Raw genomic sequence first — 25,209 nt, forward strand, 5'->3', positions numbered from 1 at the left:
AACTTCATCTCTGAGACTTCATTTATCATTTTCTTTTTTTCTTCCTTTTAAAGGCCCCGTGGAATTCTTCCTGTACTGAAGGTTCAGTTTACAAACCAATCAGCATCTCATTGGTACCAACATTATTTAATTAAAATACAGAGAAAGACTTGGATGCAGACCCATTTAGTTTACTGATGTTGCCTATACAAAGAATCTGTTTTTGCCTCAGGTGTTTAGCTGATTTTACAATATTTCTAATGTCCCAGGACACAAAACCTTATTTGGTATCAGACAAAAGTATTTCCATTGTTCTTTGCTGCATTCACAAATATTTTATTAAATTATTACCAATAAATTATTATGATGGGATTTTACATTACCAAAATAAAATATAATTACTCTTTCATAAAGTGTATGGTTGTGTTATCCTTGGTTGAGTGCAGGGAGCAATGGAGGCATATTCTACCAGTTACTGATTGCACCATTAATTTGTGAAGGGGGTCTTCCAAATTTTATACCTACAGGAATTAGTACGTGCATTGGGCACATGAGCAAAATGCTCAACGGCAGTGGTCTCAAGGGATTAGCAGTGTCCACCGAGGAAATGTCCATGGTCCTTTCGCATTCCTTTAAAATTCACTGAATGCTCCATTTGTCAGAGGAGGCGCCTCCAAATACACCTCAAAGATTTGTTTTAGTCAACAGTGTTGTGTAATACAGTCAATAAATTCCTGCAGTTTATTGATTCAGTTATATCCCACCTTCCCTCCAAGGAACATATATTATGTGGGGACTATCCCATTTCTTTCCTCACAACCATTCTGCGAAATAGATTAAGCTAAGAGAGGATTACTGGCCAGAGCGGGGAGTCAAACCAAGAAATTATCAGTCCAAGACTGATATTTCTGTCTGTCTATCACATTTTTATACAACCCTCCCTTCAATGAGTTCAGGACAATGTACAATCTGCTCACCTCCCTCACTTTCTCCTCAAAACTACCCTTTGAGGTAGGTTGGGCTGAGAGAATAACCACCCCAGGGTTACCTAGTAAACTGCATGGTTGAGTGCAAATTGGAGCTCAGGTCTCCTAGACAGTCCTGGAGAGACTGTGGCGTCGGAGGAGCGGTGTGCAGCTCTGCTGCACCCAGGTGCCAACAGAACTGCCCCTGCTGCCAGCGTGCCACTTATTCCGTTATAAGAGGGCACTTACGCTGCTGGCGGGGTCACGCCACCTCCAGACCACTTTCAGCCCCCTACCTCAGGAATGGGCTGAAAGTCTCTTAAGTACAGTATTTCATTACTGGGTGTCAAATTGCAATCTTTATTGTGTTCACACAAACCGATGGGTTGGAATGAATGACTTAGAAGCTATTCATAAATATCCTGGTTGTTCAAGTGATTGTATAGTAATGTGTGAAAAATACCCTCCCCAAATCTTTACTATAACCAGGCAACATTATGTAGCTACAGGAGACATCTCATTATGCAGCTTTCTATTCTCAGTGCAATGTAGCAACCGTGATATATCAGATCTTTTCATCCGTCTTCATATTTCTTTCTTCCAGTTCATTTGCTGCTCTCCTAACTGTAGATTCCTCTTTGATTTGAGAATCTATTGTTTTGTAAAGGTATTATTAACTTGAAAAAAGCAATTTTGATTGTTCCCTCTTTTTCCAGCCTCTTTGCTGATCTTTCTCTTTTCACTACGCAGTATTTAATTAATGCTATGACTTTCTGAACTAAATGCTATGCTATGCTATGCTGACAACTGATCTACCCCCATGGGAGTAAGCAAGTTAAACTACATTTAAAGCAGCCCTGATAGTTAGCTGGTCCCTCCGTTTCCTAGAACTCCTCCATATCTACTTAGATTTGTCTGGACAATAGACGAATTGCTCCCATGCTGTACCACTCCAGCCTGCAGGCAGTTTCTTGAACTATCAAGCTCTAAAGATGTTAATGTTGTCAATGTCATTACAATGCAAATCTGGAAATAATATTGAACTTTTCCTCAGATAATGAGCTTAAGCAACCATTTCTCAGTCCTAACCAGTAATCCTATAACAATTCTGATATATTTAATTCCATACTTACTAATGTTGTACTCTTCCCCCCCACCAATCCTTGTATGATAGCTTGAACTAATAAGATACAGAGAACTCAGAGTCTTCTTCTCCATGGATTTTTATTTTAAAAGAAGGAAAGAAGTTGAGAAAATAGAGGTAAAGAAAGTCAGAAGAGAATGAGGAGGGGAAACTGGGTGTGGCCATTTCTTATAGTGACTGACCAAACATGGAAAGTACGAATCATAGAATCACAGAATCATAGAGTTGGAAGGTACCATCAGGGTCATCACCTGTCTAGCACTAGGAATGTCTAAGTGCAGTGGTGTCTTATTATTATTTTGTACATTGTGAATTCATGCACAGAGGAGAAAAGTCCTCTGCATGCAGCAGAACCAAGAGCAGTGTTTTAGTCCAGTGTTACAGTATGAATCTCCTGGCATCCAATGCAGCCTGTAGGACCCATTTTGATGGTCAAGAGCTCTTTCTCAGAATGTAATCGATTGAAAACTTATCTACAGTGCCAAAATGCCTGAATTGTGAAAGGTTTTGTGCCTCAAAACTGACCAAAAAACATGGTCTGTGCCTTCCCCTCTATGATCAGATAAATTGTGTGACTGCTGATCTGATAGAGGGATACTTTGTACATGCCTAGAGATGCTCACACTTGGAAATGATCTGGACCTACCACCGAAACCCGGCTGTTGTGGCTAATCTCTGCCAAAACTAGACTCAAAGGAAGATCTTCTTCTGGCTTTTGCCACGATCTGGTACGATGACTTGAAATGCTGAAGTAAAATATTGATATTTCATCCAATCATCTTGTTTATACAGCTACTTTCCATTGATTTGTCACTCCTTTGTCTTGTCAGCAGGAGTACTTGTGCAAATCTTGATTGCTCTGGGATATCAAGAGCTGAGCATGATGCGAGCCTCCACCTCCGTCACGCCATATTAGTGGATGTTCAGCCTATAATTCACCTAAGTTTAATCAAGATGGGCATTCTCCATGATTTATGCTTAATCCATGTCTTCTTTTTAAAGCAGTAGTTTTATTTTTGTTGTTTGGTTTTCTAGAGCAGTGGTTCTCAAACTGTAGTATCTGACATCCCCCCCAATCACTCAATCACAGAACCTGGTTCCCACCAAGCTACAAACAGAAAGCCCACTTTTTCCAAGAATGACATTTATATATTTACAGGCATTCTTTATTATATTTCTCATTTATGGTAAGTTTAAACGAGATTTTTAAAAATTGTTGATGTATTGTTGGGAGCAAATTTTATTGCTATGGCTTTAAAACACAAGCCAACAAAGATAATAATTATGTTAGTGGTTGAAAATTGCACTATTATTGTTGAGTATCATTTTTGTTGCTGGTAACTGTAAAATGGTTGGCAGAGGTACAGAAACACAATTGATGATACCTGGCAGGTTGGGTGGGCAGGAAGCTGTGCATCAGAAACAGTTGCTGGTGGGCAGGACAAACCAGGAAAGGAAGGTGGATTAGGAGAAATCTGAGTGTCCAAGGTAACTGGTAGCATTCCATAAAGTCATACATAGTTAATCCATGACAGGTAGGACAGGCAGGAGACATCAAGTCATGCTTGCAAGTGGACATGGGGATTGAGAAAAAGTAAAGTCTAAGCACATTCCTGAAGGAGCCAGCATGACCCCGTGCTGGCGTAGCTGCCACCTTAGCATGGAATAAGGCAGCACCTACACCAGAACGGGGGCAAACATGCTGGCATCCGGGTGCTGCTGGTCCCCGCCACCAGCGCAGCCGCACCTGTGTGTGTGTGTGTTCTTGGGGGAAGAGCTGTCGTTAGGTAGCTTCCTCACCCCTTTTGCCCCGGGAATGCCCCCTCTCACTGTGGTGGTGGTGCAACCAAAAAAGGTGGCGCAACCCCGTTGGAGGCAATGGGGGATTTCCCCCATTTCTTCTATGTTTATTTTTTTAAAACCCTTTTTTTCCTCAGCGGCAGCCAGGAAGCCTCTGAGGAGGCAGTGTGGTTGAGCCACTCCCAGCCACCATGGATGTGTGTCCCCCTTTAGGACTAGGCTCACTGTTATGAAAACCCTGCATGCCACCTAGGCTAGTTCCTTGTCCCGCCATTTGTACATGTTCTTCTGGTTGAGAACCACTGGTCTAGAGTAGGAATTCACCACATGTGGATTGGGAAGGGTAAAGGAAGACACTTGAATACTCCTATCATTGTTTTGCAGCTAGGTATGTTTAGGAGAAGGAAAGGGGCTGGTGGGGGAGTCTAGTAAATGGGAGGATTGTGTGCAGATGGAGAGACCTGGCCTTGTGGACAGCCACACACAAAGTCATAAGGGACTGGGATTCTACCACATTCATGTTCATGTTTTCAGGTTGGGGAGATTTCATATTTCGAGTGTTCCAACTTGAATTGTGTTAACATCACTAGTTGTAATGGTTCCCAAATATGAAGAGTGTGTACATGAGGTTACTGTGAATGGCCTTTGTGTTAAAATCTCCTCCCATTGTTAGAAAGAGTTAGGCGAATGAAATAAGTGATGTGACAAAGAAAGCGAGGAGAGATAATGCAACAGATCAATCTCATCATCATATTATTCTCTGTGTATCTGGTGGTTAGATTTTTAAATTGTAATTTAGGAGAATCCCCTATAAAATGGTGCTACACTTTCACATTTAGCCTAATTTCTAGAATGTGTATATTCTACCACTGCATTTTCTGACAGTCCCACATCAGATCATACCACAAGAAGATTTCTGCTAAAGTACTTCTGTTGTTGAATTAGTTACATGGTATTACCTGGAAACATTAAGAGATGAGCATTATTTTTTGTTAAAAAAAATGTGAGTACACCACTGTCTCTAAGCTCCCAATGGCAAGGCAGAATGGATAAAACTGGGAAGATATGAGGATTACACTTTGTGATTCAGTATGGAAGCAAAGGTTATGGTTTGAATGTTTCGAAGTAAAGGGAACTGTTGCAACCTTTACAAAAGTTCCACATGTAAATTACCAAGCACAGATTATTTTAATTATTAATATTAAATGATGGAATGTTAAAGCAAAATGATGTAATAGGATGCAGCTGGGCAAACAAAGAGCCCAATAAACTGTCTTAAATGCATACTTGTTTTATCAAGAAGATATGAAACAATGGAAGTTAAAATGAAGGAGACATCCCGCCATCCTATCATAAGGCGAGAGATGGGTTTGGCAACCATCCACTGTCATAAAATGATGGGCATAAGTGTTCTCTCAGTACTTGGATTACATCAGAATACATTTCCTTTGGCTGAAGAGGTGAAGATGAGAGGTATACTATAATACTATATTTATGGAAGCTTCTGAAGACATAAGCTGCATTGGTAGTTGACTTATCACACGTTTCCCTCTCTCAAGGGTATCAGTCTGTCCAACAGAATAGATCTTAAACATCAGCAAAAATCTAAGAGAGGGATTACAACTTCTTAACTGGTTTTCACCTGTAGAATTTTGACTGCTGATACATAGGGTTGCCAACCTCCAGGTAATAGCAGAAGATCGCCTGCTATTACAACTGGTCTCCAGCCGATAGAGATCAGTTCACCTAGAGAAAATGGCTGCTTTGGCAATTGGACTCTATGGCATTTAAGTCCCTCCTCTCCCAAACCCTGCACTCCTCAGGCTCCGCCCCAAAATCTCCCGCCGATAGCGAAGAGGGACCTGGCAACCCTACTGATACAGGTTGGTCAAATCCATGTTTACCCAAAATAGAGCGTTGAATTTTTATTTTCACTTTTGTTTTTTTTTGGGGGGGGGCAGTTATGGGTTCTGTGATATCCTTGACAGATTTCCCACAGTTTCCAGCAATTCCTAGAGAGGCCTCACATCACTTCTACATTTCCCCCCAAAGTGACTTTATGCTGTTGCTAATGGCATCCCAAATGCCCCCCTCCTGAACTCCCTAGGCTTCCTCACCTCTCTTCCTGCACATTTTAAACCTTATTAAGTTGCAGGGAGTAGAGCAAAAATGGTGCATAGGCTTGAAACTAAGACTTGTTCTAATTTATACAATTGCTGCCATGAACTCTTGCTTTTTAAAAAAATCTTGACTCATTGTCTGCTTGCATAAAAATATCCCTAAATAAATACAGGTTAAACTCTACAAATTGTTTATTAGTAAAATATCCAAGGTAGGGGGGGTCCTGTATCAACTGATATCCAAGTTGAACTTGGGGAAAAACTTGTTCATGTTCCAAAGAGAATTTGTCCTTTTTCCTCTCCTTGACATTTCAAACTGTACAATATGATCCAAAATCTAAATTGGGGTCCTGGATTTCTGGCATAAGATTGTTAGCTGTTGGATTTCATGTTAGATGTTAAAGAGCATCTCTTATCAAAAACCCAATCATGATGCAAATCCATTTAAGGATGACGCAAATCATCATTTGTCACATGAATGTTAAAGCCAATGAAGAAATCATGGGACTGAAATGAAACTTCAGAGAATACTAAAAGTGAACACAGAGGAAGAGATAATGATAAGAATGCAAGGCCTCAAATGAGAAGTCTGTTTTGGTAGAGTCTGCCTAAAATAATTATGGGTTTTGCCACTTTTTCCTTTTCATTTCTGAGCTGTCACCTTTGATCTTTGAAATTTAATTTCTCCGAGATTGGCTAAATTGGGTGATGAATGAAACATACTCTTTTTTTTTTTACTTTACTGATTTTGGTTTCAGAAAGTCACATTTATATAGCGGTACCATTGAATTAATGTAGAGCTTAATATTCCTCTCCCTAATCTCATCTGCAAATTTGTAATTTTAATGCCACTCAGACTATATTATGCCTGGTTCGCACATGGATTGCACCATTGAAACTGCAGGTGGTGAATACCAGACTTGAATGTTCCTTGATATATATATATATATTTAAAAAACTTCCTGCATGCATAAAACTAGCACAGCAGCCCCTTGCTTGCTGTGCCAGATTTCTATTTACAGGGATTTTTTTTTAAACATTCCAAAATGTGATCCTGTACCTGTAGTCTGAGCCCTGACCAGGAGGTTGGCAACTAGGGTTGTCAGCTGTGGGTTGGGAGGTGCCTGGAGATTTTGGGAGGGTGGAGCCTGAGGAGGGCAGAGCATAGGGATGGGAGTGACTTCAGTGGGGTATAATGCCATAGAGTTCACCTTCCAAAGTGGCCATTTCGTCCAGATGAAATGGAATGGAACTGTCGCCTGGTGATCAGTTGTACTTCCAGGAGAAATCCAGCCACCACCTGGAGGTTGGCAACCCTATTGGCCACCCTAGGGAGAACAGGAAGTGACAGAAATCTATTTCGGAGGGAATGAGCAAGGAAAAAGTGGGCACAGGAACCAGCTGAGCTGTTTGGCACAACCCATTATGATCTCTGTGATTGAAGGCAGGAAAGGTGATGTTATCCCCGTAATATTCGAGAAGTGACATGCTTCTCTCATTACACTTAACCAAAAATAACTGTATATGAATTCTATTGAAAAGAAAATGAATAGCTGGCAATGGGAGAGTTGTGCTCTAGGACTGCTGGGAGCTTCCCTTTCCCTACCCAGGCTGCTTAAAAGACGTTCTGGGGTCCAATTGAGGGCTACTACTGTTCCTCTGCAAGCCTCGAACATGACTCATTTGGGAAAGTTTGCAGTTAACACAAACTGATTGCAGACTCGGAGACGTGAGAAATGTTACTATCCGATTCATTACGTACCTTTTATGACACCCGGTAGTGTTAGCCTGGGGTTAAAACAGGATTTGTATTAAGACGATCATAAGGATTTTTCTAAGTTGGGTGTAGGTTATGCTTTCCAACACACTTTAAAGTATAAGCATATTTAAACTGAAAGAGCTTAGAGGGGTATTATCTCACTAGCATACATCACACCCTCTGTGACATACATAATGCAAATAATGGAAGCTGGCTAGATTATCTTGATTTTCATCCTTGACCTGCTGCTATCTATCTAGCTACCCTAATAGAAATATATATGAGCACTGCATGCTGACTGTGAACTGTATATACAATTTTAATATTGTGCCGGTTTTTGAATTCATTTATTCATTTCCCCTCCCCATGGTAATGGAAATTCCTGCTTCTTAAGAATAAAACAGAACATTAACGTTAATGATACAACAGGAAGATGGCACATGAAGGTAACAGATTATAAAAGGGATTTGGGAACATTAGCACACAGTTCTGGGAAAGGGGGGGAGGGAAACACATCAAAAGGTACTGTATTTAGACGTTTCCAAGAACAATGCGCAGAAATGTGAAATGACGCTGAAGATAAATTCCCAACAAGCAAGATTGCACTTTGAAGCTTGATTATGCAGTGCTACTTTTGTGACTGGGGAAGAGATCTGCACCCATTTAAAGCCATTAGATAAAGACCTAGGGTTTAGTCACACTGGCCTGCATAACACTCGCTCATTCAACAGTCAGTGTCTCCTATCTGAGTTTTAGAAAACCATTGTGTTTGAGGTAACGTCTATAGAAAGCTCAGTTGGCTGTATTTGCTCAGCGATGGCTGTTTCTCACACGTGTAGATGATTATCTGGTAAGTACAGACCACACCTATATTTACTTAGTTCCATTCCAGCTCTTCTCCCTCCGCCACGTCTTTTTCAGTATCCTCCTTGCAGCCCCTTCCTTAAATCTTTTCCTGTTTCCCAGTCTGCATTCCTTTATCTTCCGGTGTTGACCACACAAAATTGTGCACCATTTTGGGTTGGTATGTGCCACCCAAATGTCATTTTTGCCATAATGTTTGTACATGCACCATTACCTTTTTTTCATCTGTACATTAAAAAAAATCATGTTTTCCCCTGAAAACCTGAAAGTTACCTCAGATTTCTGGAAGCATATGTCTTATCTCTGGGTTACCCCTCCTTGTGAGCCAGTGTGGGGTAGTGGTTAAGAGCGGTGGTTTGAAGTGGTGGACTCTGATCTGAAGAACCGGGTTTGATTCCCCCATTCCTCCACATGAGCAGCGGACGCTGATCTGATGAACTGGATTTGTTTACCCACTCCTACACATGAAGCCAGCTGGGTGACCTTGGGCTAGTCACACTCTCTCAACCCCACCTAGCTCACAGGGTGTCTGTTGTGGGGAGGGGGAGGGAAGGTGATTGTAAACCAGTTTGAATCTTCCTTAAGTGGTAGAGAAAGTTGGCATAGAAAAACCAATTCTCCTCCTCCTCCTCTCAGTGGGGCCACCCATCACTATGAGACACATTATAATTGGCAACAGTCCCAAAATTTCTGTTGGCAACATCCCATCCTGTTCTGTCAACATCTTAACAAGCAGTGGTTCTTTGTTGTCACAGGTGGAGATTTTCAAGAGTCCTGCTAGCTAAGATCTTTTTTTTTTTTTAACTTGAGACACCAGGGATGCAGCCTTCAATTTACTGCATACTCTAGCAATAAGTCGTTTCCCTCTAACCCACAAACTGATAAGGTATGTCAAGCCCAGTCTTTAAAAGCCATTAAAATTAACTTGGGAAAGTAGTCATACACAGGAAATATTGTACACGATAGGATCCGACATTATTTTTGCAAGAGACACACTATAAAAGTTACCCAGAGTAGCTAACAGTCCTAAAACTTCCTCTGTTCACTGCCTATATATTCTTCGCCTGAAGTCAGAACAAGCCTGCTGACCTCCCTCAGATCTTCTTAGCCATAAGAATAAAAGCACATCATTCCAGCACTGGAAACCAGGGAATCAATAGTTATTGTGAGGAAAAAGTTATAGTTTATATTCCACTGTGGCAGAGTTGTCTGGTTCAGTTATGGACTCCAGCATTGCACATTGATTGGTTTTGCCTTTCTACTTTAAAGTCATAGAGGGGGGGGCATCTCCCCCATGAAATCCTGGTTGCACCTGGCTTCCACATTTCTGTAAATAGCTTTTACTGATGCTGTGAAAATGCCCCCAACATGATGACATGGTTTTGTTATAAGGTGGATAACTTCTTCTTCTCTTAAGTCTGGTTCAACAATACATCCAAATACCCTGGATAATTTTCTTCAGTAAAGCTCATATAAGGACCCAGGCTGTAAAAGGCAGTGGCTAATCCTGGTAGCCCAATCCAGTTTTATACTCCGGCTGTGTTTACCACTGCTTAAGACAGCCGGTGAAGCAGTGTGGAGGGGACAGGATGTTTGCTGTAGTGCTGAGCTCCACTCTGCAAGCAGAGATCTAATTTGCCTGTACGTTTGCAGTATAATAACTGGACTGAGAAAAATGCACTGGAATTTAACCAGGGTTCAACTTAATGACTAAACTGAGGTGGTGCGGTTTTTATTATTCAAAATATTTGTCTTTAGTTAGTATCATATTTACCCCACCTTGCAGAAGAGATGCAAGGTTCAGTCACCAGCATCTTCAGCTAAAAGGATCAGAAGAAGGAAGAGGAGTTGGTTTTATATGCCAACTTTCTCTACCATTTAAGGGATCATCAAACCAGTTTACAATCTCCTTCCCTTCCTCTCCCCACAACAGACACCTTGTGAGGTCGGTGGGGCTGAGAGAGTTCGGAGAGAACTGTGACTAGCCCAAGGTCACCCAACAGGCTTCATGTGTAGGAGTGGGGATACCAACCCGGTTCACCAGATCAGAGTCCGCCAATCATGTGGGAGAGTGGGGAATCAAGCCCTGTTTTCCAGGTTACAGTCCACCACTCTTAACCACTACACCAAGCTGGCTCTCGGGTAATTGATGATGTGAAAGTCCTCTGACTCAGCCCTGGAGAGCAGCTGCAAGTAAGTGTAGATAATACTAGCCTTGGGGGTGTTTTTTGGGCCAGTGGAGGCCTCTGGAAATGTCAGGTATGCAGGATAGAAGACAACATCAAGGCAACAGATTAGAGAGGGAATACACTGGGAGGGGATTCTGTCTTTTGTCATTCAAGGCTGCAAACGTGTTAACTCAGATGGAAACACATTTTATTTATTTATGTTATTTAAAGGAGGAAACATATCTTGCTAGTGCTTATACAACATTGTAAAATTCCAGTTTAGTTACAAGTACACTTCCTGGTATTGGTTCTGACCCACAAGAACAGCTGGATAGGAATACCTGAAGGATCACATGCTTCCCTATAGATCTGCCTAGCAGGAGCATAGAAATCTGTTACATTTTGAGTGTATTCACTGTTTTTGTGTCTATGCAGTTTATGGCATTAATCACTTAGTAGCAAGCTAAGCAGGATCAGCCCCGGTTAGTATTTGGATGGGAGACCACCAAGGAATACCAGGGTTGCTGTGCAGAGGAAGGCACTGGCAAACCACCTCTGTTAGTCTCTTGCCGTGAACCCCCCCCCCCAAAAAAGGGGTTGCCATAAGTCGGCTGAGACTTGGCGGCACTTTACACACACACACACACACACACACACACACACACACACACACACACACACAGCCTTGGGTCAAATGACAGTTCCCAGGTTGGTGCAGCAAAATGGCGCAAAATATTTGTGAGCCAGTTTAGAACACATAATTCATGCAAACAAGTTCAGCTTTGGGAGTCAGGCATGCAAAATGTTCAACACTAGAATGTTATACAGGAAAGGTACGAAGATTTATATCTAGTGCTATCATCATGACAACAGTTGGAGGGAGGGAGCCAAGACAGCTGTGGGAAAGCTATGCAACAAGTTACTTGTGCAGAACATTTGCAATACAATTTAGAGCCATTTGGAGCATTCAGTAAAAAGTGAACAGTGCTTCAGTTGTTCAAAGTGGTCCTTGAATGGAGGAGTGTTCGTGATCACTAGCAGTAGCTTCCTTGTGTTTGTGCTTTCTGGTTGTGTTGGTTTTTACTTTTATTTTGTATACTCTTTTTAATCAGTCCTAAAAACTTGCTATCTGGCAGGAAATACTTGAAAAAAATCAATGAAATATGAAATAAACTAATTTTATAAAGCCAGCAACCACTGAAGATGCCGGATCTCATAGTCCTACACATGAGTAAAGAAAGCAATGATTGCTGAATGTGTACAGAGCAATATTTGACCTTGCATGAAGATTGACAGTGTTATTTCTTTAATAAATCAAAAACAATAATCAGTTACTTTCAAGCTGTCCCAGAAGTACCGTATGTCCACTTTGCTTTTCTGAAGCAAGAAAGATATTGAAGAAAACTACACTGTAATTCATGTCTCCGTTCATATTCCTATAAACTCAAGTTACCTGTCCTCTTGTGTTGACTGTGGATTCCATGTATACGCATTGAGCTAGTGAAACTCCATTACCAGCTCAGCAGGCGCTGGCACATATATAAGCAATTAGCCACAGAAATGATCATAATTGAATATCTCAACACTTTCTCTTGCTACAGCTGACATGTCCCTCGCTAATTCATCTTCCTCTTTCCATCCTAGAGAAATAGTCAACAGCTGTGGCATCAGACAGAACTTAATTTGGCAGCTGGAAAACCCAGATGCCAGAGCCTGGAATTTACCCATAAACTTTGGAAATCTATAATTCCAGAAGCCTCTTTGGGATCTGATGCTAACGGCCCTACTTGGCATTATAAGACAAGCTTTTGCTAGTTAAATGCCTAGCTTCGCTTCTGGAATCCAGGCAGTTGTCCAACCTGGTAAATGTTTCTCTCTCTCTCTCTGTGTGTGTGTGTGTGTGTGTGTGTGTGTGTGTGAGAGAGAGAGAGAGAGAGAGAGAGAGAGAGAGAGAGAGCATGGCTTCAGTCTTATACTCATTTGGGAGTATGACATGTCAAATTTAACATGGCTTAATTTTGACTAAACATGCATATGCTCAAGCTGTATTGTGTCGGCAGGCACCACAATGGGAAAGATAGATGTACATAACTAGCAGGGAAGAAGTTTTGATTGAACAGGTATAGAAATTAAGCAAAAGAAAAGAAAATATTGATTCACTTTTTTAACCCTCCTCCCCAACTTCCTTGAGAGGTTGTTGTTTTTGTTTCAGACTTAGATGGAAAGTAACAAAAAAATACATGTGCATGTTGAAAATGGCTAAAGCATGAAAAAGAAATGACATTCAGCCAGATTTTTCATTCAATCTGGCCCGATTCTCTTCCTTCCTATAGCCTCTGACACATATGGCTTTTGTCCATGCAGGGCCCATGATCCACAGCGTAGCCTTTTGTGTAGTCAAAAGGGACCACCTCCTCCCTTTTTTACCAGTGGCAAAACTGCTTGGATCAAACCCACTAGATGGAGAGTTTGGGCTCAGAGCCAGCCTTACTCGGTTCTCACTTTCCCCCCCACCTTGGACCAGAGCATAAGTAGTAATATGGAAATTGGCATTCAGACTGTGCTCAATTGCATGGCACATCCTTGCATGATATGGAGCTTAAAATGCACATTACAGTTTACTTGTGAACAAGAGGACTGCTGGATCAGAGAATGGTCTTTTAAAAATTCACATGCAGGGACCAATCAAAGCTCTTCCACTAGAAGCTAATTACAATCTTAAGAGTAGTTGGGCAGATGGCAAGAACACAGATCCATTTGTATTTTTTAAAAAACACCCAGAAATTTTCAAAGTTAGAAAAGTGATTCTGGCATACTTAAAACCAGATTGACACTTTGATGCCCCCATCTCCTTTTTTCATTCTTCCTCGCTTTTCCTATTCGTATACTATAACTGAGGGATTGAGAAGTGAGGGTTAGTAGGGAATTATCCTTGTGTACTTCAGCGAAGAAAGGGGGTACAATGTGATCTTGGGCTGTATCAACAGAAGTATAGTGTCCAGATCACGCGAAGTGATGGTATCCCTTTACTCTGCTCTGGTTAGACCTCACCTAGAGTATTGTGTTCAGTTTTGGGCACCGCAACGGAAGAAGAAGAAGAGTTAGTTTTTATATGCCAACTTCCTCTACCACTTAAGGAAGAATCAAACCGGCTTACAATCACCTTCCCTTCCCCTCCCCACAACAGACACCCTGTGAGGTAGGTGGGGCTGAGAGAGTATGACTAGCCCAAGGTCACCCAGCTGGCTTCATGTGTAGGAGTGGGGAAAGAAATCCAGTTCACCAGATTAGCCTCCACCGCTCATGTGGAGGAGTGGGGAATCAAACCTGGTTCTCCAGATCAGAGAAATTAAATCAAAAGTGTTTCCGTCTAGACATCAGGAAGAATTTTCTAACGGTTAGAGTGGTTCCTCAGTGGAACAGGCTTCCTCTGAAGGTGGTAAGTGCTCCTTCCCTGGAGGTTTTTAAGCAGAGGCTAGATGGTCATCTGTCAGCAATGCTGATGCTATGACCTTTGGCAGATCATGAGATGAAGGGCATCTTGGCCATGTTCTGGGCATGGAGTAGGTCGGTTCCCACAGATGCTATAAGGCCACCATAACCACTAACTACCATAATCCAGACTGGTACAAGATGTCACAAGAACCAAACAAGAACCAGAAATACGTATAGGTAACACTAATAATAGATAGAGTAGGCATACCCTTTAAAATAACCATGCAGGCTGGACTCACCTGGGCCTGCCTTCAATTCTACCCTGCTAGAGAGCACTGTCTCCCTGAGTTTTAAGAAAAGTGAAAAAGTAAAAGATCATCATTTAGCAGCCTCATTAAGACATAGACTGAACAACAGGCTATTTTTCCCCCCAGTTTATAACACATTAGATAAAATCGATGGTTTTATGTTGCCCCTAATAGGATCAGTTCTTACACATTTACACATTTACTTGCCTTTCCTCTCTTACTGTTATTGGAGTAAGTATTGAAGTAATGCTTGTGCCAGTGGGTTTTCCCTTCATTTTATGGGAAGTTGTAATGAAAGAGGTGACATTGACTTCCTTCTGCCTATTACTGGATCAAGCAGGATTCGCAGTTTATCTCTGCTTGCATATGTTATTACTAGCGCTAATTAATCCCATTTGCAAAGGCAAATTATGATTGGCATTTATCCTTAAAAATTAAGAGCTCATTACACAGAATATAATCTTCGCATTTGTATAAGTGGCAGCTATGATTTTGTGTGCTCAAGACGAAATGTTTAAGCAAGCCGGCTGAATGTATACAATATTTGCATATGCTAATTAAGCACTGCTTCATTGTATTTGCCCCAGCAAGCAGGTGAAGTTCTCATTTCCCAGGTTATGGCTTTGTGAGCCGAGGTTGTCAGGAAGGCAGCTTGGAGGGAGGCCTCGAACGCCACGCCTGCTGTGCTATGATTTAATCTCACCAAAAGAGCTCCTCTTTGACCGTTAATGGCCTTGCTAGATTTAAGTGCTAACATGGCTTTGTGGAAAGGACTCGGATGTTTCTGAGAATGACTTTCAAAGAAGCATGCAACCAACCCACTGCTCAACAAGCTAGTTCAGCCGGTGCTATTGTTGTGAGGAGCAGCTGAGTTTAAATTAAAGTTAGGAATGATTGGAGCCTTCATTCCTTCCACCTGCATTTATGAGCCCAAGGATATTAAAAGTCTTTTGACGCTGTACCTGTAATTTAGTTAATAATTTGGATATTAGTTACAGAGGACTGGGCAGAGGATGTAATGGGGGGGAAACTGCAGTCTCGTGTGTTCTAAAGAAAGATCTCTACAGTCCACAGTTTGTACTTCTTGGCCACTTTAGATTCCATCTGCCTCCTGGAGATTATTGCTGGACCACTACAGACTGTAGCATCTGCACATCCCATTGTTTGTAAAGACTGTTGATGTTTATACCCAGTGCTTTAGGAGCTAGGAATGGGGGCATCTGCCATAAACACATCATCCCAGAACATAATTTCATAATAGGGGGATATAACTTTTTTTTTGTAAGTACTATGCAGTCTAATCAGCATTCTCTTGGTAATTCTATTCAGTATCAATGTGCCCATTTATAAATACTACCTTGGAGTTCTTGTAGCTACTCTCCTATTGTCTTTTTTGGCAGTGTTCTCCAGGGTCTCAGGCAGATGATGGGAATAACTTGCATCCTTTTTGTGTGCCATATTATGTGCACTTCCATCTCCACCTTATCCCTTCCCTTACTGTCCAAATTTGGGATTCTGAGAACTTCTCTGTGATCATGTTCGACAGCCAAGTATACTGCTTTTGACTGCCGCAGTCAGATGTGAACCAAAATCCCAGATATTTTTACCTCAGTGTTACACAGTTCAAGCAGCTGCCGAACAGATTGGCAGCTGCCCTGCTATGTTTCCCAGGGTTGATGATGAGACGCTGAATCTCAGCGTGATTGGGGGGGCAGAATCATCTTAGAAATAGTTCTGATCCCCCTCTGAAAAAACATTCCTGCATCCCACCAGGCTGGGGTGCAGCAAAAAACTTCCTGTTTTACCAAATAGTAATGATCAGCTGAACAGTTCATCACTAAATGGTTTCCCTGGTTGCAGCTGGTGATCCGAACATGAGCCAACCCAAGGCACTTGACCATCCCTAATCCAAATATTGTGGATATCTCCCAAGCCATGTGGGATGCTGTTTTCTGTCCAAAAATAATGCAGACCTGGGACATTTCCTTCATGCCCTATGCATTTTCCCCCCTTCCCCCTGTTTCTTTTTTTGGGGGTAGGGGTATCCTGTCAATGAAGAAGTCTGGCATTTTGATTGGTCCTAATAGAAGAGCCCCATGCTCACGACCTGAGTTCGATCCCGACGGAAGTTGGTTTCAGGTAGCTGGCTCAAGGTTGACTCAGCCTTCCATCCTTCCGAGGTCGGTGAAATGAGTACCCAGCTTGCTGGGGGTAAAGGGAAGATGACTGGGGAAGGCACTGGCAACCCACCCTGTAAACAAAGTCTGCCTAGTAAACGTCGGGATGTGATGTCACCCCATGGGTCAGGAATGACCCGGTGCTTGCACAGAGGACCTTTACCTTAATAGAAGGTATTATCTTGTTGTGGTTTGGGGCTTTTTTTCCCTAATAGACCGACACCATTACCTGCAATCATTGCTCATTTTCTATGCAATGGTATGTTTTTGCACTTCCAAAAACCACTGGACATAGCTCCCCAAAAAGGTAGATTAGCAGACATAAATAAAAAGCCATGGAAATAATTTTCATTCAGGAGCTTGCATCTGTGGAGTTCTCATTGACATCCTAATGACTTTGAATTTCACCTGCATGCATTCTTTTAAAAAAGACTTATAAAATTTCTCTCTGAAGGCTTCTAACTGAGTAGGTTATCATTTGCATACTATTTTGCTGCCAAGCCTTCAGGGTTACACAAATTTAATCATGATGGGAAAAGACTTCAATAGGTATTGGCAAAAATCTTCACTTATTAAAGCTTTATCTAAGACTCGCAGGACAGATCCTTAAAATGTTCTCATGAATATTGACACCTAGTGTTGTATATTTTTATCTCCTTGGAGTTTCTTCTTCTTCTGTCAAACAAATCTACTCTGTAAACCAATCTAATCGGCTGGCTCCGAATTAGAATCTGAGATCACATCAGTTCATTACAAAATGTCAACAAATTACTATCTTCTGGTGTTGTATAGTAAGCCAGTGGTCATATTCTCAAATTCTCACATCTTAAATACTATATAGAATCATAGAGTTGGAAGGGACCACCAGGGTCATCTAATCCAGCCCCCTGCACAATGCAGGAAATTCACAACTACCTCCCCCCCCAAATATGGATCATATAGAGCAATGATACCTAACATGGTGCCCACATTCTCCTTTCTCAAAACATCTCTTCCCCCAAGCAAAGAACCAATCCTGCCTTTCCAAAAAGTGGTTTTAGTCACTCTAGAGCCCTAGGCAAATGTCAAAGATGAGCCCCCATACACATCACACCACCACCACCAATACCTGTTTTTATTCCCACCCATCCCACTGATTTTAACCTCCCTCAAAGGGCTATTGTGAGGATAAAATGGATTGGGGAGAATATAATATGCCAATCTGGGTCCCAATGAGAGAGAAAACTGAGGAAATGAATATTTAAACTGTTAGGATGCATAAACCAAAATAATCCTGCCCAGCTGCTGCTTCTGATGGCCAAGGGAGGGAGGAAGGCAAGGGGAACAATGGTGAAAACAAGACCAGTGCTCAGGGCAAAGGGCCCTCTCAAGTGAGTTTGGGAACTACTGCACTGTTTTTGGAACAAGTGACAATCCTAGCCAGGAAAGTCACCACAGTGGAGATGACAGTCACTGAGCATGATGGGAATGTAATTTTTTCATTATGCCCCCTTAGGGTTGCCAACCTCCAGGTAGTAGCTGGAGATCTCCTGCTATTACAACTGATCTCCAGCTGATAGAGATCAGTTCACCTGGAGAAAACGGCCGTTCCTCAGGCTCCGCCCAATAAAAACCTCCCGCCAGTTGCCAAGAGGGACCTGGCAACCCTACAACCTCTCCTAGCACTTGACGAGACTGTATCCCTACAATTTGTTTATTCACTTCATGTGTGTTCTGCCTTTTTCAGAGAGACTCAAGGCAGATCACAAAACAAGCATGCAAGCAAGTCTTTTTCCCCAGAGGACCGACATGCTTATCATCAATAGAAGCTCCACTTTTAGCAGCCATTTTTTCAGCCATTCATAGAAAGAAGGGACCGATGTCCCTCTGACTCCATAGACCAGCATTACTAATAAAATACTATAAAGCTCACTTAAAAACAGCTAAAAGTCATAAAACTTCGCTACGATGCGGGAGCTCTTTACCTCTGCTCCTGCTACAGTGCCATCTTAGCTCCGATCTCCTTTCATAGACCAGCATTGTTTTTTAAAAGGTCTACCCACCCACCCCCCATTTCAAAATGCCTGCCTTTTTGCAGAGGTAGAGTTGTGAAATTCCTTTTGTCTGTCACATGCAGGAAGAGCTTCACATTTCTCCCTTCCCTTATATTATCTGGATGAGTGTTACATGTTTTCTGGAAGAATTCCACCCTCCCGGTCCATAGATGGGCATGAAGTGGACTACATCTTTGTTCAGTCAGAGTAATAGCTCTGAAGCAGCCCGTTTCTACTTGGATCAAAGCTGCCTCCATTTGCATCAAGTTTCACATCCTGATTTGAATACTTATTGTAGCCCTTAATCCTCTCTCTTATGGACCCCCCTTTCCCTTTTGTTGTTGGTTAGGCTGAGAGGAAGAGAACTAGACTGGTTTTTCCTAGATAGTTATCAGAAGAAACAGCCCGTTTGGAGGTGGGTGAAATGCAGGCAATGCAGCTCCTCTGTAAGAAGGCAAAAGAAACACACATGCAAATGAACAAAAGTTAACTCCAAACTTTGCAGCACAGGGGAGAGCCATATAACTGTACAGTCTGCCTAAGCACATAGGCTCAACAAGGTTGGGGTCCCCTGATCTAAGCAAACTTGCAAAAAAGGGTAGCTAACTATTTTTTCTCATTTATTTGTCTGAAGCTGATAACATTTCTGTGGTTCATGCACCTTCTTTTGGGCTGGACTAGTTGTTAACTGATACCACTGAAAGTGCCATTCCTGTTGTGAACCACCTCCATTTTCTGTCTCCATCTGGCCATAGGTTCAAGTACTTACCATTCAGGTTGTACTATAGCAGTATGAATTTCCGTACGGTCTCCTCTGGAAACAGGGAACATGGAATGGGACTGTGAAGACTCACAGTGTGGAATTACTGCTCTCTGTGATGAATATTTGAGGCTGCTACAGCTTTGATAGGTATAACTCACCAAGTGGAGATAATTTAGTGGCCATTAGACTGAAGCCTAATCCTGTAGTAACATTTTTTCTTCCATGAAAAATTCAGTTGTTCTAAAATTTTACATCCAAGTACATGTGCAATACTGCCTCCCATCGAAAGGACAATGGAACCAGCAAGGGTATGCTTTCTCTTTATATTCTTCCATCTGAAAAAGGAAACCTAATATTAGCAAGAGTTGTCCCTACTGTTTACACTCAAACTCCTAGGATGGAATTATTTTATAACCTATATCTAAATAGGGAAAGTAGGGATTATCATGGGATAGTTGCTATGCACAGCACAGTGATAAAGAATATTCCTTTCGGAATCCAGAATGGGTACTTGGCTATTTATTAAAAATATTAAATCACCATGGTTTATTCCAATCTGTAACTTTCATAAAATGAATTTAGCCAATCTATATTCATTTTTTATACCTCTAGTACTGCCTAGATTTTTATTTTCTGTTAATTCTTTAAAAGTACAGATGCGGTTGAGATTTGCTTTTCAACAGCAAGAAAAAATGGTTAATTCAGGGGATTTCTTTGGTCACTTGGGTCACTAAAATAACGTGTACAGTATTTTAAACTCTGAAGCTACAGAATTTTTTTTTAAATGTGAAAATGGGAGTCTGTTGTCTGTTATAAAAATCATGAGCTGGTTCTCCTTTTGCCATTCATTCTTGAGTACAGATTTTTTGTTTTGTTTTTTGCTGTCAAGTCACATCTAATTTATGGCGACCCTTGGTGGGGTTTTCAAGGCAAGAGACATTCAGAGGTGGTTTGCTATTGCCTGCCTCCACGTCACAACCCTGGTATTCCATAGAGGTCTCCCATCCAAATTCTTGCCAGGGTTGACCCTGCTTAGCTTCTGAGATCTGATGAAATCCAGCTAGCCTGGGCTATCCAGGTAAGGGCTGGGCATGGTCAGGGCTGGGCATACAGGACCATAAAATATAATGAAGGGCATGTCTTTGTAAAATTTAGTGCATTTACTTTCATGAAACTCAGAAGAAGGGGTACTCACTGACAAAGGAGTCACCGGTGCCCCTTGGACATTCTCCCAGTTGCAAGGAAGCTGCTTGGCTGGAGTACTTCTTGTGAGACCTGCAAGACCAATTGTATGGTCATTCTTTTGGAATCATCACTCCTACTTCTGAAAATGACAGCTGATTCAGTGGGAAATACCTACATGATTGGTTTTCCTTACATGATTGGGTCATTTCAGTCTTTTTCAAACTATGTCAGATTTAATGATATATTGTGTGTATTTACTGTACCCCACAGAGAAAGGGTTAAGATTGTCCATCTGCCCAACTCCAAGGATATATCAGTGATCAACTTGGTAAAATTTAGCACAACCATGTGCTTGATATCTCTAGGAATCAATATTCCAAGATTAGTAATGACATCTGGGCACCACCGAAAATGTCGATCAGCAAACATTAAGAACATAAGAAAGGCCCTGATGGATAAGACCAAGGCCCATCAAGTCCAGAGGTCTGTTCACACAGTGGCCAACCAGGTGCCTCTAGGAAGCCCACAAACAAGATAACTGCAGCAGCACCATCCTGCCTGTGTTCCACCAAACCCAAAATAATAGGCATGCTCCTCTGATACTAGAGAGAATAGGTATGCAGCATGACTACTATCCATTCTAACTAACAGCCATGAATACCCCTCTCCTCCATGAATATGTCCACTCCCCTCTTAAAGCCCTCCAAGCTGGCAGCCATCACCACATCCTGGGGCAGGGAGTTCCACAATTTAACTATGCATTGTGTGAAAAAATACTTCCTTTTATCTGTTTTGAATCTCTCACCCTCCAGCATTAGCAGATGACCTCTATCATGTCTCCCCTCAGCCGCCTTCTTTCCAAGCTAAACAGCCCTAAGCGTCTTAACCGCTCTCCACAGGACAGTTGCTCTAGTCCCCTAATCATTTTGGTTGCTCTTTTCTGCACCTTCTCAAGCTCTGTAATATACTTTTTTAGGTGTGGTGACCAGAACTGTACACAGTATTCCAAGTATTCCATTTTTACAAAAGATGGTCTCACCATAGATTTGTACAAGGGCAGTATGATATCAGCAGTTTTATTCTCTATTCCTCATCTAATTATGGCCAGCATGGAACATTCCCAGTTCCTTCAACCTTTCCCTGTAGGACTTGTCTCACAGATTCCCAAGAATCAACTCCAAGAATCAGCCATAATGGTTCTTAAAATATGGTTGCAATCCATTCAACTGCATATAAATCAATGAGACTTGCATCTAAGTACATTAATTTAGGACTGTGATGTTAGACTGGTGAGAATTAGATCTATACACAGGTACTTTTAATCAATCATATATATCTATCATTGAGGTAGATATATCTGGATTTCTCCTAAGGGACGTGTTATTAGTTTGATACCCCAGACTCAAAGTATCCATCACATAAATTATTCAGGCAGGTGGTAAGAGGATTTTTGTATAGTGTATGTGTGTTTCTAAGTATCCTCACTTTTCTTTGCCAAAAGTGAAATAGATTGAACTGTTTCTGAGATGACAGATTAAGGTGGTCCTTGCTGACTTAAAAACAAATCCTCTAGTTTACAAACAGTTTTTGGCCAAGAACATATCAACAGAGTACTATTTGCCAGAAAGTGTAACAGAGTCCAGAACGTCATGTTCTGTGTGTCTACTTCCTGACAGGAAGCTGTTCAGTAGAACAATTCCATTAATCGTGGAGGTTATTTTTTACCACCACATCAAAATGCTCAAATGGATTCTAATTATGTTCTCAAGTTATATGTTCTGCTGCACTGTGCCTTGGACCTTTGTCATGGGCAAAACTTGGACCTTTGTTTATGGCCATCCTATCCTACATGGTATTTTAAAGCCGCTTATATGCCATATATATACACTTCACATTGTTTGAATTAATTATTACTTCAATGGCAATATTTTTACAAAAGATGGTCACCATTCGTGAATTCCTGATTCACAATTTGTAGTACATGGTTCGATCATGTGATGAAATCCTCAGCCTAGTTTTGTTGTTGTTCTCCTATTGCTGCATCATCATCATCATCATCATCATTAAATTTTGCAAAACATTTGGCTGTCTTGGTACTGCCAGACAGCAAACTCCCTGCTTCCCAGTGTTTATGGATTTTGCCATTTGTGATGATTATGGGAATGGATCCCCTTGAATGGCAAGGGTCTCAGGGGTAGGGTTGCCAACCTCCAGGTACTCACCTCAACAAGAAGAACCTAGGTTGTTGGAATGTTAGTGTTTTAGCAAAAACAACCTATTATAGGATAAATCAAGTTGCAAAATCTAAGTTGCAAATTCTGTTGTTACTACCCTCCTGGACAAACCTAAGGAGGAAAAAACTCAGTTCCCAACCTCCAGGGCTGGCCTGTAGAATTTTTTCTTGCAACTTAGATTTTGCATCTTGATTTATACTATAATAGGTTGTTTTTGCTAAAAAAAACAACAACAACCCTCCAGGTACTAGCTGGAGATTTCCTGCTATTACAACCAATCTCCAGCCGATAGAAATCAGTTCACCTGGAGAAAATGGCTGCTTTGGCAATAGGACTTTATGACATTGAAGTCCCTCCCCTCCCAGAATCCTGCCCTCTTCAGGCTCCACCCCAAAAAACCTCCTGCCGGTGGCGAAGAGGGACCTGGCAACCTTACTCAGGGGGCAACACCATCTCAGAGACCTGAATGTTCAAATCATTTCAAAGTTGCCCCCCAAAACCTGGTAATATCCCTACACAAGGGCAAACAGCAACTACTACCAGTTCTGCTCTCAGTAGAGTCTGCCAATCCCTGCCCCTGATGCCCGCACTGTTCCCATCTTACATACCAGTTGTTGTTTTTAACCAAAGGTTGACAGCCCTATTCTGTTCGGACCCATTAGTTACCCCATATTTATCTTATGAGCCATGCTGAAAGAAGGCCTCCGTTTCCACTAAGTAAACTAGTATGATGAATAGCAATGATGTCTTGTAACTTGCTCCCAAGAAGCATACTGCTGGACCCCTTGGAGAAAATTACACGCCAGCTCTGATGGAAATGTCATATGAGTCATTGATGAATGGGTCCTTTAGTGCACAGCTGATGTCAATCAGACTGCCTTTCTGACAGCCCATAAGTAAATCATAAGTAAGCTTGGGAACTTTTTTTTTAATTTGCCCTTCATTTTATGGACATCTGTCAAGAGTAAAGGGCAACAGCATAATGATAGGCTTTCAAGGAATAGAGCAGGGGAAAACATCATCATCTCTGGAGCTTTGAAATCATATATCCACCATCAAAACTTTGTGCAAATTACCACTTCCTAGTTGAGATGATTGTAAATAATGACAAGTGGTCAGTGGGAAAAATAACCAGAAGTGCTGATTTACATATACAATAGAAAGGATACCAGGCTTAAGATATAAGCACCATTGCAAGTCCTTCATAGATATAAAAATGCTTCTGTTCTTAGCTCACTACTTGAATGGATTAAGCACTTTGGGTTGGTCAGTGAAATGTATATATAAAATAATTTAAAATGGTTGGCCATATCACTGAGACAGGCAGTTTGGTTCTTGGTCCAGAATTCTTAAAGCTATGGTCATATAAGAGACCTGTGCTAACTAGTGAATTTTTATTTTTTTCCCTTTGAACAGTCAACTCCCACCTTATCACAAATGATTGTTTTGAAACTCCCCTTCATTTCAAAATAGTTGGGTTTGACATAGATAGGGTTATATTATTGCTTTGTTTTATTGACTTTCTTTTATTGTGCTGTAAACTGATTTATGGATCTTATTGTGGACTAAAATTATTACTATGATTAATAATAATAAATACTATTAACACAACAATAAGTATTAATATTTTAAATCCAATACAAGATACTGAAGGAAGACAGTAGTAGTAGTAGTAGTAGTAGTAGTAGTAGTAGTAGTAATAGTCCAAAGTAGTTTATTTGGTTTTACAAAGATTTGTGTTTATATTTTAATACTGATCATTATTGTGCCTTGAGCACCTTATAATATATAGATGGTTGACGTAATACTATTCAATGAGTTTATTGTACATGAGGCGGCCCTTGAAATGTGCACAGAAAAGTCTACTGGTCCAGAATAAGGCAACCAAGCTATTCAGTGGGCGGTGCCAGGATGACTATAAAATCCCATTATACGTGGTTTTTCATTAGTCATGGGCCCCATCATGGTGCTGGTTTTGACCCATAAGACCATAGAAGTCTGGGCCTAGAATATTTGTGGGACCGCCTCCTCCCGTGTCAGTTACTCGGGAACAGAGGATGGACTCTGGGGACTTTCAGAGAAGGGAAAGAGGAAATAGTAGGGGAGGGAAAAATGAGATTTCCCCCCAGGTAAATGAGATTTTCCCCTAGGGTCCTCCCACTAGTGGATCTCTCATTTATATAATAAAATTTAATTAATACAATGAATGAGAGTTATAGCACATTCCTGACTTCTGAGGACAAAAGGCCAGGAAGGGGCTGCGCGGCATTGGGGC

The 25,209-nt window shown here is 41.4% G+C and overlaps 1 protein-coding gene across 2 annotated transcripts in view; it reads left to right on the forward strand.

Annotated features, from left to right (window-relative positions):
- The window catches only part of CCSER1 (coiled-coil serine rich protein 1), a 716,622-nt gene that overhangs the window by 398,242 nt on the left and 293,171 nt on the right, over window positions 1-25,209 (forward strand). The window contains exon 9 of one of the 2 annotated variants that reach the window (XM_056855393.1): window positions 54-204. The exons of the other annotated variant lie outside the window; for it this stretch is intronic. Within the exon in view, the coding sequence (XP_056711371.1) occupies window positions 54-134 (81 nt within the window). The 3' untranslated portion in view covers window positions 135-204. Of the gene's footprint in view, window positions 1-53; window positions 205-25,209 lie in introns of those variants that run through there. 2 annotated transcript variants of the gene reach the window in all.

The sequence above is a fragment of the Euleptes europaea genome, chromosome 9 (genome assembly GCF_029931775.1).
Source record: "Euleptes europaea isolate rEulEur1 chromosome 9, rEulEur1.hap1, whole genome shotgun sequence".
Lineage (NCBI taxonomy): Eukaryota > Metazoa > Chordata > Lepidosauria > Squamata > Sphaerodactylidae > Euleptes > Euleptes europaea.